This window comes from Calonectris borealis, chromosome 8 (genome assembly GCF_964195595.1).
Source record: "Calonectris borealis chromosome 8, bCalBor7.hap1.2, whole genome shotgun sequence".
Classification (NCBI taxonomy): Eukaryota; Metazoa; Chordata; class Aves; order Procellariiformes; family Procellariidae; genus Calonectris; species Calonectris borealis.
In genome coordinates this window covers 8,047,313-8,068,545 of record NC_134319.1, presented here as the reverse complement: position 1 = coordinate 8,068,545, position 21,233 = coordinate 8,047,313, and the positions used below count along the sequence as shown (strand labels likewise).

The following is a 21,233-nucleotide window of genomic DNA, read 5'->3' as shown; positions in this document are numbered from 1 at the left end:
AACCTCTGATGATGGAAGAGACACTAAAACACATCATACCCAACTTCATTGGCTAAAGAAACATCTGGTTAATTTTGCATCCCCAGTGATTCGTGGAAGCCAGTAGGTATCTGCAGTAACTTTCAACGCTCACCTCATCCTTTATGTCTTCCTGCTGCTGGGCACTGAAGATCTCCATTGCAGCCATCAGCCTCATCATTAGCTCATCCACTGTTGTGTTACCTAGCAACAAAGGAAGATAGCTGAACTTCCTATCATTAAAGTTATTAAACAAAAAAGAAGTCTTTTTAGAATTAATCAATAAGAAATAGCCAGACTTAAAAAACAGAAGTAGAGTAGAAAATGCAAATAGAGTAGCAAATGCAAGTATCTCAACAGAATGCTTTTAATTTGCCTTTTTATTGAAAATTCAAAATTGTTTTTACAAAGAAATGTTGATCATAGGCTAAAATTTTAGGTGGTTTGTGCTTGCATGGAATAATTCTATTTTTTCTTTTAATCACTGATGTTAGAGGAAAGGTTTATAACCTTTCCTATATCTGGGGTTCCTTGACATGAAATTGATTTGTAAAACCTGTAAGTTTTAGAATTCCCAGGTATAATCAGGGAAACTGAAGCAATTGCTTAGTCTGGTAACAAAAGGTAGGATGTTGGCAGCAGCATCCAAGTGGATTGGTTTAAAAAAAACGGAAAAAAAAGCAGAATACAGTGATCAAATGGATATGTGCGCACATATTTTTATTCAGTTATAACTAGTAGTAAAACTTCAAATATTATAATATATTCTCTTCAGTGTATTTACTTCTGATAAAACTTGTAAAGCTAATAATAATGGAAAAGTCAGTCATCTGTGTATGTATCAAGAAATACAGCACATGCATAGGAAAACAGATACCTCCTCGCATTTTTCTACCAGCGTGCCTCCAGTCTTCAGTAAGACTGAAAGATTAGTTTAATTTCTTACCAAGATGCACCCAGTCTTTGTTTTTTCTTCTTAAACTGAAGACTAGACTACCCATTAGAGCCACTTGTCATAGTAATTAAAATGTCTTAGACCACGAGAAATGGTCTAAAACTATAAACTCTTATCACCTGCCAACCTAAACAGTCTTTGGACATTCACAGAACAATACCAACAAAAGCTAGATTTATATTGGTGATGCTGGTCAAAATTTTAAAAGGAGTAAACTAACCAGAAGCCACAGTACCACTAAAGAAAACAAAACTGTCCCCATAGATTCCAACCCCAGGAAAAAATAAAAATCGAAAGCAAACTTAGACAGTTTGCATTTCAGTAAACACCACTGGGACTTAAGTTTCTCTATTGTTGTATCTCTTCTGTAAACATGCCTTCTCACCCAGCCCTGAAAAGCCCTCATTGTTCCTATTTCTAGCATTTGCTACCTTAGCAGAAAATGTTATCCCGCATGCTACAACACGCATGACTTCAGACACTACCATTCATTTGAGGGCACATCGTTAAAAGATACCAGCGTCCCAATTCATGGGAAAATAACATGCACAGCACGTTTGATTTTTGTTAAAAGATAAATTTAAGTAAGGCTGCGATAGATGATCAGTTCAGTTTAGTTTAGTTCAAATGATTGTTTGCAGAAAACCTGAAAAATCATTAAAACTTAATGAATGCAGTGAAATAATTTGGATTATTTTATAATATAAAGCTGCATTATATTATGGCTTTGAGTCACCAAGTTGCTAAAACAGTTAAGTAATTTAAGCCAGTAAGCACCACTGGCTTCAGTGGGATAACACAGGTGCTTAAAGTTATACACGTGCTGAACTATGCTGCAGAGTTATAAAAACAAGAAAATCTATTTATAAGGTTATTTGTGTGAAATAAGTTTTCTAAGTGACAGAAGTACCATGAATTAGTGTTGTGCTGTACCTTGCACTAAGGAGACAAAATCCATACAAAATTCACAATTTTGGCCATAGGAAGGAGCACTGCGATTCCTCAAGAAAATTATTAATCCCATATGCAGAAGGAAACAGTAATGCTGTCTGCAGAAGGCAGTATTTCCTGAGGCTGAATTTCCTCAGGAAAATAAGGAGATTAGAATAAAGATCGCTAGATATAAGCAATAAATAAATGAGGACACAGTGTCATCAAGGCAAGCTTGTGGAGAAAGCAGAAGAAGTGAGAGGCAGCCATTCTTTGATGTATTTTAATTTGAAGAGTTACTGAGAACAGCAGTCAAAGGGCATCACTCCACATCTAAGTCATCTTGCTGTCAGTGAAATCAGAGGAATGGTTATACGAGAAAGAACTGCTCATGCAAGCCAGAAAGCTTCATTTATGTGAGATTATATTAGCAACTTAAAATTCTGATCCAATTTGGGGTCTCAATGCTGCAGGCAGGTCTGAAAAAGCAACTCATGTTCAAATATATTAGCCCACTACATGCAACAGGAGTCCACATGTTAACAAGGAACTACACACAGAGAACCAAATGCATTCCAGCACAAGAAGTGCAGGCAAAATCTTTTGGAAATCAGTAATTTTATATGGATATAAATTTGGAAAACTAAGTGTAGCTCCTTATTCAGGAGATTTGGCTTCTACTTCAAAAAAACTGAAAAACTTAAACTATGATTCTACTACTACAGTCACGGCAACTTCAGTCTCTAATACTATGTTAATAGTATTTATGAATAGTAGCTATTTACACAATGGCAACTGAAAGCTTCTTGTGTGAAATAAATTCATATTCTGAACATCTTGAAAATGAAACAGTTAGCAAAGATGTCTTCTAACAGTTTCAATACTCACATAAGAACCACTTTTAATATAAAGTGAAAACTGTACCTTGTATTACATTCAATACTTCATTAGATGATCGTTTTCCCATAATAATAAGGAAAAGTGGAAACTGGTCTGTCTTCTGAGTTCGAATTGTTTGGGCTACAACACTCCCGAAGTGTCTAGTGCACATCGTCAGAAACCTATGTGGGGGGAAAAAAGTTAACAGTGTAGAGGTGTTTTTGAAGTCAGTTTTAAAAAAAAAAAAGCTACATTCAGGTGAGTGTTATCTACTGTTTAACATCTAAGCTTCTGCATTCAATTCTAGAGCTCTTTCTCCCTTTTAATGATTAAATTATGAGAATATTTACAAATATGATAGATCCCAGATTGTCTAAATTAAAACAATTAATAACTGGTTGAGACAGTGATTTAGTTGATGGAAAATTCCATTTCCTGTTACACTATTCTGCAGGCTATAATTCAAAACTAACCCCCCTCAAATAATCATGCTAAATCAATTGCTAAAAACTTCTAAAGAGAAACTAAGTAGAGCCATAATCTAGTAAACATGACGAAGTATAAAAATAGTATAATTTCATACGAAAGCATAATTTAATAATGAAAGATCAAGAAATTGTTTTTATCAGTCATAGAAGTAAAACGTGGTACTTCAGAATTGTATTTTCTTTTGTACTAGTGCCCTGCCAGTGACATACTTAGCAGTGTGGTCTAAAAACAATAATTCTAAGCTTTTGACCAAAAAAAGCTCTCGGATATTAGCATACAGAAGTCTAGCATTAGTATTCTTAACACGATCTTGAATAAATGAAAAAACTGATAAAGCTTTTCTCTTCCATTAGAGGACTGTTTGAAATTAGCATTTCTTTCAAGAGAAAAGGGTAGCTTATGATATGTTTTCAGATCTGATGGTAAAAAGTAAATGTCATAATAATAATGAATTATGAAAGACCAAATGCAAATATAGAATGCTTTAATAAGATCCAATTTAATAAAGTCTGTAAAAATAATGGACTTTTAATAACACGGGTCACAAAAGGCAAAACAGTGGAAATTCTGAGGACTAGCCACTGGTACAGGCTTATTAATTCTTAATTATGTTCATGAAAGGCAACTTAAATCGTGTGTTTTCTTATGCCTTATGATAATATTTTAGGTAACAACTACTCTGAAATGTATGCTCTAACTGAAGAGCAAAGTCCTGTTGTCACATGCATTAGAAGCCAAATCTATTTGAAAAGACAAACTGCATTAAAATGTCAAGCGCTCCAAGTCATTCCTTCTCAAAGATACTGAAAAGATTCAAAATTGTAATTTTTTTAATCAATATATATTGTATCTAATAAAATGGCTAAAAATTGATAAGCCTGATGAGTACAACATTGGGCTTGTTCAAGGCACCTGAAGTATAAAAAAAACCCCCTCCTCAGAGACAATTTGTAGTATAACTATGGCCATAGCTGGATGGAAGGCAATGAGCAGGGGTAACCAGTGAGTATTTCAAAGCCACAAATGTTCCTGGCAAATACCTTTCCTTGCCTCCTTGATTCTCTGTCTTTTGCAATTCAGAACTATCCCACAGAAAGACAACGTCAAAAAAGCCAAATAGGGACTGCCGTGTCAAAAATAGTTACGTAGAGACATAACATCTGGTAAAGATAAAGTGTCCTTAAAGCCTGGACATATAAACTCTTAAGCTAAATAATGTTTTTTTGATTTTTGCTTTTCAAGGTGGGAATACTTAAGTGAAATCTTGGCCTCACAGAAGTCAATGGTGACCTTTCATGGCAAAATGTCTTATGTGTGTTCAAGGTTTCATTCCTGAAAGTAATAAAGACGGGGTCAATTGAACTGAATTCCTGAAATGTGTGTATTAAAACTGTTTAACAGTCTTCAACACACCATGGAAGAAAAGCACTCAAGCTTCATGTGAAAACAAAATATTTAACTGGAGATGAAAAAGTGCTGTAGAGAATACTGCTAGAAGGAATGAAACTAAGAGACTATTATAATACTAGTTGCACTAGTCAAAGGTGTTGGTTTGGTTTGTTGTTTTTTGTTTAATCAATTCTGTATTTAATCAATCCATAACTCAGCCTCAAAATATGCTTTTATAGGTATGGATTTTGTATGCAGAGAATTCTGAATGAAGTAGGTATTTCAGTACATTAAAAGATCTCCCAAATAATTTTTTTCCAGGAGATGAATTTTTACACATGGAACTTCTGGCTGACTACATAGAACCTCACAGACCATGATACCTCGGGGTCTTCTGTAATCAGGGCTGGGAACAGGTTTCAACTCCCTGGCTTCAGGAAATGGCACGTCATACCAGGCTGTTGTAAGGGTACACATACTTTCCTGGTTGAGTAACAGCAGAACAGATGCCAGATACCAACATCTCCCATCATGATGTTTTTTTTTTTCTTGGGGCCACTTCTTAAAGCCCCTGATGCCATCCGCCCAGCTCTTTCAAATCTCCTCCCTTCCTCCACTGCTCTTGCAATCTGCTCAGCTCGCAGAGAGAGCGGCCAGCTCGCTCACGTACCAGTTACAAGAGCAGCACATGCCAGTTCTGACCCAAATGGCACAGATTTGCCACTGCTGCCATGCGGCAGCCTTTGTCTTTCTTGGAGGAGGAATGAGAAACAACTCTTCTTCCCAGCACTTCCAACTTTGAAAAACTAATGTCCAGATTATAGCATGGGCAGCTGCGATGAGGATGTTCATGGGGGATGAATGACCAGCTGGTGGTTATCAATGCATATCTTCAGAGCAGAGCGAATATACACGAGAAACTCTTCTCACTAACATGATCCACCAAAATAGATCCTGCCCTTTGGAACCAAGTAAGACCCCACTTGTCTGTTGAACTAAAATGTAGTAAAGCAAACAAAAATGTGAAGGTAGTCAAATGATGCAACACTGAATAAAGAGATGGGAGCAGCAACCTCCAACGCCTACACCATGTAACTCCTGTTCACCAGCGATTACTCACTCACGCACGTGCTCTTCACAGGTCAGTGATAAGTGCTCAGCAATTACTCGCAACACATGACTTCTTTTCATGTTACTAGATGGGTAGGAATTGAATTTTCATTCATGATCCCTGTTGGGTTTTTCTCATGCCTTTTAATAGATTTTGCAACTACTTAACTGATTTTGCATTTTTTTTCCCCTTTTCTGCCTTTACTGATTCTGTATTTGCAGACCTTTTTACTTCCACATTCATATTCAGCAAAAAAAAAAAAAATCTCCTCTGTGCTAATATTTACTGTCAGAAGTATATGAGCAGGACCAAAACAATTTGGTGCAATAGAAGTATCTTAACTCTGTACATCACTAACAAGGGATTTTCTTACTTTCATCTAAGCATAAGTGTGCCAGATCTTCCAGTGGCATCTCCAGAGCTGCCAAGAGCTGTGGAGCGCATCAAAGAGCCAGATGTCCCTCCGGGGAGAACCGTTTTCCACAACACGCTGGATTACTGTGATCTCCAACCAAAAGTGGAAATAGAGGAACGCTGCCAGAAAGGGAGGGCAAATGGCACCATACTAGTCCTTTTATTTTTGAATTACAAAAATATTCAAGGAGGGAGAAGTATGAGAAAGGCAAAAAAAGCACTTTATGAAGGAAAAATCCACTTAAAAAAAAAAAATAATCTCGAAAGTTACAAGAATAAAGATCATCAAGAAAAGTAATCGTTTTGGCAGACAGCATCATTTCTTAACTTCTTTCATGACTCGCTAGCAATGAAACCAGCAGTTATTAAAGCTACAGAATAAACACGGACACTGACCACGGCTTGACAAATACAGAAACAAACCCTAAACAATCTACAAACTTATCTTTTTTAAATGTAGATTGAACAGGTATTAATTCTTAGACATAGTTCACTCCTTAATTTAAAGCGGCACACAGGAAAATTTTTTCTGGTGAAATGAAGATGTTAATTTGGGAGGCTGCCGATCACTGCACAGCAGCTGTCCCTCCACGTGCATAACCTGTGCGAAGGGTTATGGTGTTTGTAGCACGTTATCGTGTTAGTTTTCCAGAGAAGAATGTTATCATTCCCTACCAGCTAATATGTGATACATTATATTAAAATACACTCCTGGCATAACTTTTTTGTAATTTTATCATAAAATGAAATTTATTTAATATTACTTAAAAAAAGGTCCTAGAAGGCAATTATGAAAACATAACAGCTTTAAAAATCTACTGAAAAAAGTTTAAAATATTACTGAGTCTCAAAACCAAAGGGAATACTTATTACACCTTAAATCTGTGCTCTACCATAGCTCCTGATCTCAGATATGCTATGTAGAACTTTGTAAATGCTGGGGTTTAGAAATAGTATGTTTTTGTGAGAACGTGCAGCTTTTAATTTTTAACAACAAAATTGGCCACCTCTGGCCGAAGTGCTGATCATCAAAACTGTTGATCTCAGAGCTCAGTATTTGTTGATGTCTGAAAAGCTTTTGATCTATATGATACCTATTTACACCAAAAAATATGTATTGCCTTTTTTGGGGGGGAGCCCAAAGGAGAAAGCCAACCCCTAGGTGGGAGACGGCAGCTGTTCCCGACGGGAGGGGTTTCATCATTACAATGACTGGCATTATCTTATTGTTTCTTTAGGTATCTCCTGCTCATATGTTATGTTCTTTCACATTTTTGTTATTCATATGGACAGGATCTACTGCAGTCAAGTTTGGCTCCGTGATTACGCAAGATGCCTCCTTACCACACCATGAATACGAACAAACAAACAAAAAAGCTGTGATGCTAAATACTGTAGAAAAACATAAATATTCCTTTAATATTTCAATTTAAACAATTTAGTAAGCTAAGAGCACCTCTGGTGCCCAGTCCCTAAAGCGGGCACAAGGCAGAGGCGTTCGCTGGCTCCCAAACCGTCATGTTGTATTTTCCAATGTGAACTGGTTCAGCGATTCCTACTCTTACCTAGTAGAGGAAGAATTTACAAAGAATTGAAGAACTGAAGAGGAATTAAAGGAAGAACTTAGCAAGGAATTGATGATTCTGAGCAATAACAGTCCTCTGCATTTCCATTAAAAATCACAGCGCAACGCAGCACTGCTGCCCGCTGCCCTTGGCCTTGATCCAGCGGAAGGACTCTAAAAGAGCAGAGGAATTCAGTCTCCTTTCTCTTTCTACTCAGAAAAGTGGCAACTGGCATGGCTTTGAAAGATGTGGACACCACCTACCAGTCATTGCTGAAACCAAATATTAACTACTCGATGCCTGTGCTTCGTTGTGGTATCAATTTTCAGTTACCTACTGGAATCAAACTGATGATACAATCCGATAGGATGAATAGTTCTGCGTACATCCCCAAATTAATCTATCTTCTCAAGACATTATGAATAAAATAAAAATGTCAAGCAGGCATGGCATAGTATAGTTGCAGAAAGAGCAACTAAATCTAAAACGCTAATTCTAGATCTTTTTTGTTAATCAAGGAAACCTGCAGAAGGAAACTAATGCAGAGCAAGCCGCATATCGTACATTGTAGTGTACTCCTGGAATGTGCAAAGAGAGTCCACTGATGCTACATTTTGAATGTTTTTTATATGTTCAAACAAAAACTGAAAGCTCTCCTTTGCTTTTGCTTTTCTTAAACTCTCCCCAGCACCTTAAGGTTAATTAATAATTGTATTAGCAAATCTGTCTGGTGCACTAAAGGGCTTATTCTCTTCCATACTGAGAGAACTCTGTTCTGAAATGTATGGATAGAATGTATTAAAATAAATATAAAAAAATGCATAGAGTTTTAGATCAATTTTTCCTTACTTTCTCTACCACCATAAATAACAGAGATCTGGTTATTTGTTATTCTTATTCACATAAATATTCCTGTAGTTACTTAATTTTTACACACTGGTGGGAAAACTTTGGAAACGTTCTTCCTAAAATGACGCCCTTTGGCACATGGTGCCCACTATACTTCTTGCAAAGGACTTTTTAACAGAAAGGCTGCACTAGAGATGTTTTTTGCTATATCATCTCAGCCTGAAGTCCTGCTCAAAAAGCAGCAGCAGGACAAAATCTTATAGCCTCTTCTAAAATATCTATTCCCTTTCAGTCTGAACTGGTGTTCAGTCCACAACCGGGATGATTTTGGCCCAAAAAACTGTGATTTATTTATAGCCAGATACTTCCCAAGGCCAACCTTACTTTAAGAAACTTTAAAATGTCAGAAATGGGTGTGGAAAAAAGGTAACTTCTTTCTTGAGCATGAAGAAAACAATGATAAATATTAAATATGCAAGATTTCTGATTTTTAATAATAATTATATACTGTGCAAAGTCAATGTAAGACTCATTAAAATGTTAATGTAAAAATAACATTTTTGTATTAGGTATTTACATTTTAAAAAAATTAAAAGCTGAGGTCATGAAATGGTATATTAAAATAACCTTGCTATCCATAGTCTTCATAATACAGAGTTATTGTCTTACTGACATTGGTAGGGTCATAACTGTTGACTCCAACACAAGGGGGAATGAGCAACAGATAGAAGGCATGTTTTAGAGATGTATAAAGCAGCCTGAATCAAATGATGTGGATATCCTCTTTAGTATCCACACGCTAAATATCCAGAGATTCGGATGTAAAAAGCATGATTTTATCCACTTTTTCTTTACGCGAGAGTAAAGCCTAGATGAGTGGGTTACCTATCTCTTCATAAAACATGGAAGATCTAATTTCATCCTGCAAGGTTCAAACAGATTAGGTAAATACTTTATAACCCCGTGCAGTCTAAAACACATCCATCTAGAAACTCATTAATCTGTCCTTTCAGATACCACTGGACACCAGACAAAATTATTGGTAAAAGTATAAATAAAATATACCTGGACCCCTTGCAAAAATGCTGTACTAAAAATGGAAAACACAAGATGCGCTTGCATACCAGTGGTAGCTTTGATTATTACCTATCATATTAGAAAGGCATGTAATATATGATTTGCTAAGGAATATCCAAGGCTTGCTACAGATAGATTTAATAATAACCTAGATAAGAACAGAGAGTACATTTAGTTACTTTACAAATGTTAGTAAAGTGGGCAAAGCTACAAGCACGTTGGAAGTCAGTAAAAGAACTCAGATTAATCTTCACAAATCGGAGAAACATGTAAAATGCATTTCAACAAGGTCAATTAAAGTCTCCGAGTAGGAGGAACAATTGCACAAATACAGAATAAGAATCAAGCAATAAGGGAAGAATAAAAGTCATGATGTGAAGAAGACAAGCATCATATTGGGGTGAGTAAACAGAAGCATGGTTTGTACAACATGAAATAATCCCCTTTCTGTATTTCGCACTGGGAAGGCAGTTTTAGGCACAGTGCATCAGTAAAGGTGTGGACCAATTACAGAAGGACCATAAGAGGGTTGCAATAACAAATGTCTACAAAAGGACAAGGAAAGGCTGAAGGAATCACAGTTGCTTAGCCTGAGAAAATTGCAGGAAAAAATAGCACCATCTAAGTCCAAAGAACACAACAGCAGAAAGGAAGATAATACCTCATTGCCTACTGAGTGGACCAAGATCTAATTGTCATTCATTGCTGCAAGAGAAACTTCAGTTAAATATTCGTGTGAACTGCCTAAAGGCAGTGAAAGTCAAGTACTGGAACTGGTTATGGAGAAATGCTGAGAAACCTCCCTCACACCAAAGATTAGATCAGACAACCATCGGTCAGGAATGACGCAGGTACAGTTGAACCTTCTGGCTAAGCATAGAGTGAACACTGTTATTTGCAGCTCTCTGAGACCCACAGACAGTCGGCACGGTGACAAAAAGGAGAGCAGAGAGGTCAAAGCAGAGTCACCCTAATCTAAAGGAAGAGGACGGGCACCTGCACTTCTGCAGAGAGCTTTGTCCGGATCGGGCACCCGGCAGTACCAAAGTGATTCATTCACACCTTTCAGCTGCATTTTGGTACAAACGGTTCTGACTCTGCCAGCTCAATGACTTCTTCTGACGGTTGATTCAGATGCACAGATGCATGTGAATTTCTCTACAGCTTCAATTCCATCCAGCATTAGACTTCACTGGTGCGGTTGTGGACTCCTGTATTTAAATGGACCTGCGAATGACTTCTTTCTCCTTCCTCAAAGCAGCCCAACAAGTCTGTCTTGACTACCTGTTCTTCTGCCTTCACTTCTTTCGCGCAGGACACTACAGAGTTTTATTCTTTCACCTTTTCTGTTCAACAAGTTTAATAAAGTATGCTGGAGTTTAAGTACAGTGGGATAGAACTTGCTTTAGGATGTGGTTTTATAATGGGGACTTAAAATATATGCTTACAAATGTATCAGTTTAGTTAATTCCTGTGGTTTTAATAATTTTTTTTTTTCAGATGACCTTAAAGCATCGCTATCGGCATATAAAATGATGCATTGAAAACCTTAATCACATCAACAGAGAGACTACTTTCTATTTATAGTTGAATATTACAGAGACATCCATATCTGACTATCACGATCAGATTAAAATGCATTCTCTGCTGGTTTTTAGTTTTCCAAATTTGGACATTTTTAGACTACTACCATGAAATTACCTTGAAGTAAATAAATACTTAAGCAGGGATAGTTTACCTTTTCTGGTGGGTGTATAATAAACAGTTTAACCATCATCTATATACAGGCTGTTTTGTTCTCCATCTAAAGAGACAATCACCTTTTATCCTTTTCCTTTTTCCTTCATTTCAGTGCTATTAGGAAACTATTCACAAGTGCAACCCCGAACAATACTATGCAGTAATTATGACTAGATGACAAAGAGATGTGAACAATTACTGAGCCCATTTTGAAACCCTACACTAATAAAGTCATTAGATGCTGCCCTTGCCATGAGCCTTCTAAAAGCTTCTGAAGTTACAAGAACACACGGCATTGTTCATTAGGACAATTGCTGCTGGCAGAATGCAAACCTTGAGTTAAACCATGCTGCAAATTGATCTTGACATTCTGTTAAGACCGCCACTAAAATCAAAAGCAAAGCAGAAAAGGAGAAAATGAGCGGGTGGGATGTAATCATGGAACAGAAGGGTTCCCTCCTCACCTTCTTTCCTCTTCCTCCTCAAAACAAACCATACAGAAAATGACAAACTCGCCTGGTGTTTGAGAACCTTTATTTTTAAAACATTAATTAGACTTTTGACCTGTTTTTATTGACTGGCACTGTATTGCTATTAAAGTAAATTAAATAAAATATTGCAAAATACAATAGAAAAGGTTTTCACACTGTTCTGTAAAACCTGTTAAGGATTTAGTGCCTAAAGAACACGTCCAACAGTTTTGCAAGCAACATATACAGAATCTACGGTCACTCCTAAAGAGGCAGTGAGAAATTAACTCACCAAGTCCAGCTCTCACAGACCCCACACCTGCAATATATTTGCTGAAGGATCAAAAAGGATTGGGGAGCTGGAGTAATATGGTCAACTGGTCTTCATCCAGGCATGCATCATTCAGTAGGTTAGTATTAAGGGTCAGCAACTGTGAATATGGCTAATTACTTGATGACGGAAATTGCAGGTGAAGACAACCTGCTGCTGAGAAGTGCTTTAGTCAATTAACTCTTTCCTAAGCTTAAGCAAAGTGAAAAACTATCATTTGAACATTAAAACTAACAAGTACCTGTCATCAGAGCTGAGAAAAGTTGGCAACACCTTGAAATACAGCGCCCAAGGGCAACGATATCAAAAGCTAAAAAGCTTCTACAGACATTCGAGTCACTGTTTCATGGTTTGGGCATGGCTTTGCTTGGCAAACATTATGTACATTGGAAATCTGTTAATATTATGCATAATCGATGTTTGTAAATGCTGTGTGTACAAACATAAGGGTATGTGTGCATGTGTAGGTATATACGTATGTATATATATTCACTGTGTATCTATCCGGGATACAAATATATTATATTAATGTATATTAATGAATTAACAAAAATAGTTAGGCATGTGCTTGCATACATATATATACACACATATATATATAGCTCACACACACACGCACATAATTATATTAGAATAATGGTATTTAGTCAACTCCTTGAAGTCAGAAAATGCCAGAACTATAGCTGTTCATGTCTGGCTCTCCTGCTTATCTACCCCATAACCTCTCCGGAAACCCGAGGAATCGCTCAGCCCATGTGATGGCCCGACGCAGCTCGTGAGCTGCTGCAGCCGCATGCTCGGACCAAAAGGTGGGCCAGAATTGTCAACACCACTGCTGTCACACACCACTACTACCGCCCTGACACCTCCCGTAAGCGTATTCCTGCTGTTTGGAGTGGCATGGTAGCAAATCTCCATAGCAAGCAATGAAAAGAAAACAGTGATTTTTTAAGCTCATGATTCACCCCAAATTAAGTGGAACATAACAAGAAAGTAAAACATATACCTGTAGCTTTGTGGGTTTTTTTCCTCCTTTGACCACGGACAACATAAATTACAAGAATATTCCAAACAGTTGCTCACTAAACTAAAGTCTGAACTATAGGCGATAAAGCTTTCATGTAGATTCCTTAACAGTATTATAAAAACCACCACATTATTTTACTAAATGAGGGCTAATTATTTTATTATATTATTTTGTGCCTTTTATTATGATTTTTTAATTCTAGTAATGAAAAGATTCATAATTTGCAGCACTTAACCCAAGTAATTGCTCCCTTTCCTGCAAACCTTATGTCAGAGGCAATTAAAAGCTGTGGAAGCCAAAACAAAACATCCTCTTAACTATATTAACTAGAGTTCTCCTTCAGTTTGACAAAGTAACAGTCCTGGGTGGCTGTAATTAGAAATTTTTAAAAATCCGACTCCCAAAGTTGTAATGCTTATGCTTTCCTGGTGCTTGCACACAGCGTTTTACTTCTAGTCCTACCTACAGAACTCTTTTCACTCTGTTGCAATGGGTGTTGAAGAGCAAGATTGAAAAGTGCTAGCGTACAGTAATGCAGGATTCAAAGCACATCCCTACACCAGTGTCAGCCAAGGAACATACCAAAAAAATCAGGAAAAATGACAAGATTTTGGAGCTGGTTTTGTTCTACAGTGTTCAGGATGGACTCCCATCCTGAGAAAAATGGAAACTACTATTAAGACTGTTTTTGGAACAGAGTGACATCCATAGATGTCAGAAAAAGGACAGCAAAGAGTAAGAAAAAAAGCAGAATATTCAAGATTTTTGAGGAAAGTATTTATATCTGTTTGAATTTATTCATGCCACGCTACAGTACTGAAATGCTGTCTTTTACTATGGACATTGAGGTGCCCCTATTGATTGCTGTAAATAAAGCGCACCAGATTCCTCTGCCTTCCCACCCTGCCTTTTCCACTAATGCAATTGTAACAGCGCAAATAAGTCGCTCTTGGGCTACACCAGCACGCAAAAAGCAGTTCCTTCTGCTGTTGCTGTTGTCTTCTCACCATTCAAATTAAAAAGCGACGTGCAACTGTATTCATAGGGATAGAGAGCAGAATAGGCTCCAAGGCCACTGTTGTTGTGTCACATAATGAAAGGTAGTAATTAAACAGAGGTACTGAGTATTTATTTATGGGAATGCCCACAGTGCATTGGCACTCTCCAAAGGGAGAAGGAAGCATCATGCCCCCTCTGAAGAAATCACAGTCTAAGGAGCAGGATGTGACACTAAACACAACCGAGAAATTATTAATTCGAGCCAGCATGCCTTGTTTACCCCTCACTATTTTTTGACCTCACTGTTAATATGACAGTTTCTTTGTTGTTGTTAATAGAAAGCAAAAAATGAAGGCTTAAAAACCCTATCATACGGCACAATCGGTGACTAGGTTCATTGAGAATAGCTATAAAGCCTTAAACAAGCCCTTTATTTTGTGTTTAAGAAGTGTCATAAGGAGTTAATAGGACACAGCTGTACAGGCTCTTTCTAATAAGCAGCTTCTGTCGCTTTGGTCACCACAGGTGTCTCTGTAACCTGCAAACTCTTATTACTAGTGTATCAAAGTTGTGCTACTTAATAGATTTCTTTAGTAAAACACAACAAAGCAATTACATGGCTGTTGATCGTCAGTCATAAAAAACCCCTCAAACACAGTTTTTCAAAAGAAACTACACTGCAATTTTTTGTCATTGTAAAATAAAAGAAACTAGAGAATTAAATGGAAAAGCGAACAATAGAACAGCAGGTAGTCAACTGAACTTAGCCACTACAGATGGTTTAGAAATAGTGTTTCCTTCTACACCAACTTGTGGGATAAAAGAAAAGGAGGAGGCTCCTTACTGCCCATGAATGGCAATACCAAAAGACTTAAGCAACTTTCCAGTCTATGTATTTGGTCCCATGAAAGAACCTAGATGTTTCTTTTTCCTCACTCTCTCTTTTTTTCTAAAAACTTTTTATCTGTTCTTGCAACTGCTTTTTTCCATAATCTTTAACTGTTCCCTGGAATAATTTAAACTAGGAACATAGCTGCTGATTCGTCCAAAGACGAAACGCAGAAGGTCGAGTGAGGAATTCCTCTGAAACACAAGCGTCACTTAAAAAGTGTATTAGTTCTGTTCTCCATGCCCACTTTCAGCAAAGAAATATTAACTACAATTTATGTGTTTAAGAATAGGAATGCATGAATGCTCTATAAAGATACCAAATTTCTAGTAATCCAAAAGGGAAAGAAACATAAATATGTACTTCTAATTGTTCAATAACCAATGGAATTCTGTAAAAAAGTGGCAATCTTATCCCAGACCAAATGACTGTTGCATCTTTTGTTCAAAAGTTGGAATAACAGTTATTATAGTAATATAAGCAAGACATTATCCTGGCAAGCAGTCGTCTTCTGTGTAAATAAAGGTGATGAAATAAGGTCCAAGTTGGAAAATCAAACAAGTCTGATTTCTAAATATAATAAGTATAATCATAAAAACATTATTTTCAATAGATTATGATCCACTGATAAATAACTGAAGGAGAGAGAGGTCTTAATATAAAGATAAGAAAATTTGTTGGTAACACATAAAAGCTGTAGAAGGAGGTGGAATCTAGTTTTTTAATTTCTTTACTCATCAGCAAAATGATGGGCTCTCTAAGACATAGGATAGCTTTTATTATATTAAAAACTATCAAAACATCTGAACATTACCAAAGGAATGTTCTGTAAGAAACTTGTAGTTCAAAAAAGTTCATATGAATTGCAAGCTTTAATTTTTTGCATAATCTGTTTTTAATATACATTTATCACATGAATATTACTTTTTTAATAAGATTTTTATTAACAAGAGTAGTTGTTATGCCAGACAATTCTAATGCAGTTATACCTACATACATACAATTAGAGTCACATAATATCATGGCACTGCAATGCAAAACCATGAAGACATGTTCCTAGAACAATGTTTGCAAAATAAACTAGAAGGAAAAAAAAAAAAAGGCAGAAATAATTTCTTTAACTATTTTGTCCTACACAGGAATAAGAAGTCACTTTGGAATGAAAACAAGGAGGGTCCAATTTTCATTGATCAGCTAAGAACGAGCATGAAGTTTTTAGTTCAAATAAATATCAAGCAACAAAAGATGTGATACACAGACATGACACAGAGATAAGGGTCTTCCTTGAGAGAAAAGCTGCTCCACTCACAGTCCAAAGAGTCTTACCTTGCTCTGTTTGCTTCTTTTGTCATGTCCCATGCCCAGGTTATGAAGTTCTGACTCAGATAGGAGACAATAGATTCAGCACAGAGCATTTGTGAGCAGAAGACATTGGTTAGTACACTTTCATCATGGTGGAGGTAGATAGCAAGAAGCTTTCTCTGAAAAGACATGAGAAAACATCAGTGAAAACTTCCTCAGACTGGTTAGTAACTTAAAACCACTGCTGCAGATTTGTGTGTTAGTACGCCCGATGGTGTTTATCGAGGGTGACGAGTATCTCAATGCGGACACACAGGAGAAAAAAAACCCAGTAGATTTCAAGTCAAATGGTCCATCCCTCCAAATCTGTAAGTCTTCTCAATGCTTCCTAATATTTTATTTCGGGTACCAAAACACAATATATTATATGCTTAGAACATGAAAATAACAACTTTTGAATGAAAAACAAAAACCTATTAACAGACTTAGCTTAAGAAATGAGTGAACTTTTTTGGCTTGCTGCCTAATAAAGATAACCTTTGGAACAATTCACTGAGCAAGGAACACGCCTCTTGATACAAAAGCATCTATGATACAAAACCATTATAAACAACCTGAAAAAATGACACCGTGTTGTTATCACCCCATCTGTAGCCAAATAAAGAGGAAAATGAGTAAGTAACAATACAGCTGCCTACAGTCCCAAAGCCTGCGACGCTACATGCTGGATGTTTTGGCAGCTCTCCATCCAGCCGTATGATGTGGGGAGGCCCACAGCACATCCTCTCACCGACTTCGTAAGTTGATGTGTAGCTGGTCAAAAGGCCATGTGTCAGCCCAGCTGGCTACATCTCTCGAGGAGCTGAGGAGCAAGGTAGCCACCCCAGCACCGTGAACGTGTAAGACACAAGGGAAGGGGTACGTGAGACATGGATCAAATCCCACATTGAATTTGTGAGTGCTGATATATCTCATTGTAGTTACCACGTTAGCGAAGACTAGATGTTGAGGGTAGTGTTTGTGGTCTCTTGAAACAAAATATTCTGTGCCACGTTCTTCTGAAACCCTATGAAGTAATATTTGAGCTTCACTGCCAGCAGCATAGAGCTGTGCTGTGTCCCCATGACACACACAGACCACCTTTTGGAAAATGAGTCTATGTGTACGTAAAGATAGAAAGCAGACTGAGAAAAACATAGGGAAACTATGGGCTAGTTAAGGACCATGATCCTATATCTGGTATTCAATGAAGTATAAATACCATTCAGAAAATTACAACTTTCCATTCCCCCACACCCATATATATTACTTACTTTATTTTAAAATCCTACTTGAACATAGTTGCTGAGACAATATGGTAAATGCTACTTTCAGGCTTTTGTTTTAAGTAATTTCAAATCTCTTCATCAGAAGTAACACTGAACACTAGATATTGATGTGTACTGATATAGCAAGATATGGGATGCAAATTTGAGATAAGCTGTCTTTGTAAAAAAACCTGTATGGCTATCATCTCATATGCTGGCTTTGGACAAAACTTAATGACTGTTTATAAAAAGAAGAATACATTTGAACATTAGACTTTGGGAAAGGGATTAGTAATTTGCATTAATGTTTGTCTAATTTAATTTAAATGTTCTTCAGAACTATGTACACATGTGCCAGGAAGGGCCATTAATAAGCCCAACATGCAGAGATCCATATAAGTGCAGCCAACAACGTTGACTGAAACTAAACTTGAAAATCCAGGGCACTGATGCACAATATCAAGCAATAAAACAGCATTTCTGTGGTGATATTTAATTTAAAAGGAAGAAAGAGGCAGGGGAAGATCAGGCACTGTCTGTTTTTGAGGATCAGCCATTCTGCATTTCAAAGCGTCGATCCCTGCAATATCCAGGTTACTGTGCTAGAATCTCGACTATTATATAGCAGTTGTAAGAGAGGGAGGGCAAAGATGTGTTTACTCAGTGATTAGGGCCTTAGAATAAGCCTCTAGCTCCTAGAGAGACAGCTCACCACTTATTCATTTGGACCAATTCACAAAGCCTAGAAAGATTAAACATCCATGCTGAGAAGACAAGCGAATGCAGACGGTGAAAAAGAAATAAAAATTCTTTAAAAACTCTGAGATGACTTCATTATTTTTTCCACAAGGAAACTTTAGGAAAGTGTTTAGTTAGAGAAAAACCCACATTGACCTCTCTCTAAACCCTTAATCTTTCCTTTGTGGTGGCACTGCTTTGTGGTAAGCGGATGGCTTTGCTCTCCTCTTTTCACTGGGAGCGGATAGAAAAAAAGGCTCTTGAGAAACACTTTTACTTCCAAAGAAACAACCCCATGAAACTGTTAAATATGAGATTCCATACAACAGAATGTTTCAAAATATGTACAGTTTTAGGCTTAAAGATTTAGGGGCAAATTTTAGTAAACAGAACAGGCACATACACAATAGATGTTTACACTGAGCTACTTCAGTGAATGTAATTTTTGTTGCATCAACAAATTTCACCATGCAAAGACTAAACTCTATCACATGTAAAAGACTCAACTTGTGTCTGATAATTCATCCAAAATGTTAAGGTCAGGCATAGGCATACTGCTAGGACAAATGAAAAGAGGTAGCAGGAGGAACTGAAGTGCTGAAACACAATTTTGAAAAATCTTAGTGGAAGCCAGGGGTACTTTTTCCTTGGAAAAATGCATTATTGCAAAAGGCTTGGAGTTTGTTGTTGTTGCTGCTGTTGTGTGGTTTGGTTTTGTTGTTTTGGGTTTTTTTCGGTTTTTTTTTTTTTTTTCATTAACCCATGGAGTATATATTTATAAGCAGGTTTTTGTTGGTTTTTTTTCAAGCTTTTTAAAAATCAGAGTAAATTCTAGGATTCTATAATGACTAATACTGGGAATTTTTTAATCAATACTAATAAAATAGGCTTACTAAACTGTTGAACAGTCTTGACTTTCATAAAAGAAGCCTACTAATGGAGCACTAGTCTGTTCTGCGTTGGATTTCTCAAAAACATAATGACTCAGGGGTTATATACTTACCAAAAAATTTTAACCAAGAAAAAAAAAATCTGATGGGGAAGAACTTTTACTAGTCCCTATGAAGGTATGGGATACTGAAAAGGTTCTAAGTGCTGAATAGCTGATGGACTTCCAAAGGCCTTAGGACTTCAGGAACTTAAGCCATCAAGAGATGTATTTTTCAGAGTATGTGGATGCTGAAGACCAGGCAGTCACACACTGGAATTTTCAGAAGGGGCCTGGATTTACAAACATACTCAGGAATGTAAGTCTCATCAATGTCAGTAAGACTTAAGGTCCTAAAAACTTGAACTCTAAGCTCCAGGTTTCATTTTATTTCAGAGGAAAAAGGGCCATGAGAAAGAGGTGCTAACTGTTTTCAGCATCTTGGCTATCTAAACACCTTAAAAAATCCAGACCTCAAGCATTTTTCTCTGCAACCTCTGTTGCATTCAGACTGCATGAGACTCAGTCGGCCGTGCCTCTGCTCCCTTGCCTCACACCCACCTCTATGTATTTGCTGTGAAGTGCTGCAGCCCTCTCCTGCCTGATTTTGATCTGTTGATGGAATACGCCTGGCACGTGGCACCCTGGAAGGAAACGCGGGCTGTAGATGGACACTGTACTGCAGAAGGGCAGCCCCCTGAGAGGCATCGTCCTCCCAGCTGGAGCCTTGCACCGTGAAACCTCTCTGCCGCATCATCCAAAGTATAGCAGCCTCCTGCCACATAAACTGACCAAGAGATCTAACATGCATGTACAATCCCACACATGAGACAAACACATTAAAGATCTGTCCTATGTACCAAAATGGCTGTGCCGTCCACTTGGCCATTTTTGCATTTTGGAACTTCAGGAAAGTTAATGCCCTTTGTACAGAATTAGAAGAAATGAAGGAAAAGTTGGCACTGAGGCAAAAAGAAACACAGATCTTCAAGAGGTTGAGAGACTAAATTGATAATCACTGAGTAATGGGATATCCAAGCTTCTCAGCCAGTTCCTAATAACGTGAATAATTTAAATACCTCAGAAGAATATGAACTAGAATGAGAACAGTGATAGTCATAAGGGTCAGCAAAAACACAGACCCGAATGGTTATTTTTGAATCTCAGGTTCACAAATTCAAGTAATAATTGAGACCAAAATGTTCACAATGTAACATCTGCTAGAAGCATGAATGTTCTTTCAAGCTGGTAGACTAACGAATCAAGATGTTCGTTTTTCTTCCAGGTTTTAAGTAGTGAGAGCTAATTTAAATGAACAAAAGGACACATTTGTACCTCTTTAAGCCTTTGAAGTGTACAATTTGATCCACCTCTCCAAGGTGATCTTGGAGATCATATGATCAGCCTTCTTGGACACAGCTACTTCTATCATGCACAATCTTTCCCTAAGCAGAATACAAACCTTCTCTAACACCAAGGCGATCTGAACTAAACTGTACAGGTTCCTAACGTGAGAGTGAGATGATTCCTGTAATATTCTGTATTATACATGGCATAAGACATCCCTAAACTAATTCCTAATTTAATCTTTCAGTAATTTTATCTTTCAGTAAAACACCTAGCCTCAAAAAACCATCAGTGACGGAGAATCCACATGAACCATGGTAAGCTGTTCAAATGGCTAACCACTCTCCCAGGTAAAGCTGTGTTTTATTTCAAGCTTCATTTAGTCTACTTTCATCTTCCAAATATTTGATCCTATCATACTGTTCTATCTCTGTTTCAATCAATTGAACTTGTAGTGATATCTTACATACTGCAAAGAA

At 37.2% G+C, this 21,233-nt stretch overlaps 1 protein-coding gene across 6 annotated transcripts in view; it reads right to left on the bottom strand.

Annotated features, from left to right (window-relative positions):
* The window catches only part of FAF1 (Fas associated factor 1), a 174,585-nt gene that overhangs the window by 30,796 nt on the left and 122,556 nt on the right, over positions 1–21,233 (bottom strand). For all 6 annotated transcript variants that reach the window (XM_075155797.1, XM_075155795.1, XM_075155793.1 and 3 more), the window contains 3 exons: positions 16,459–16,613; positions 2,828–2,964; positions 134–222 (listed from right to left, as the gene is read on the bottom strand). In XM_075155797.1, the coding sequence (XP_075011898.1) occupies positions 134–222; positions 2,828–2,964; positions 16,459–16,613 (381 nt within the window). The remainder of the gene's footprint in view (positions 1–133; positions 223–2,827; positions 2,965–16,458; positions 16,614–21,233) is intronic.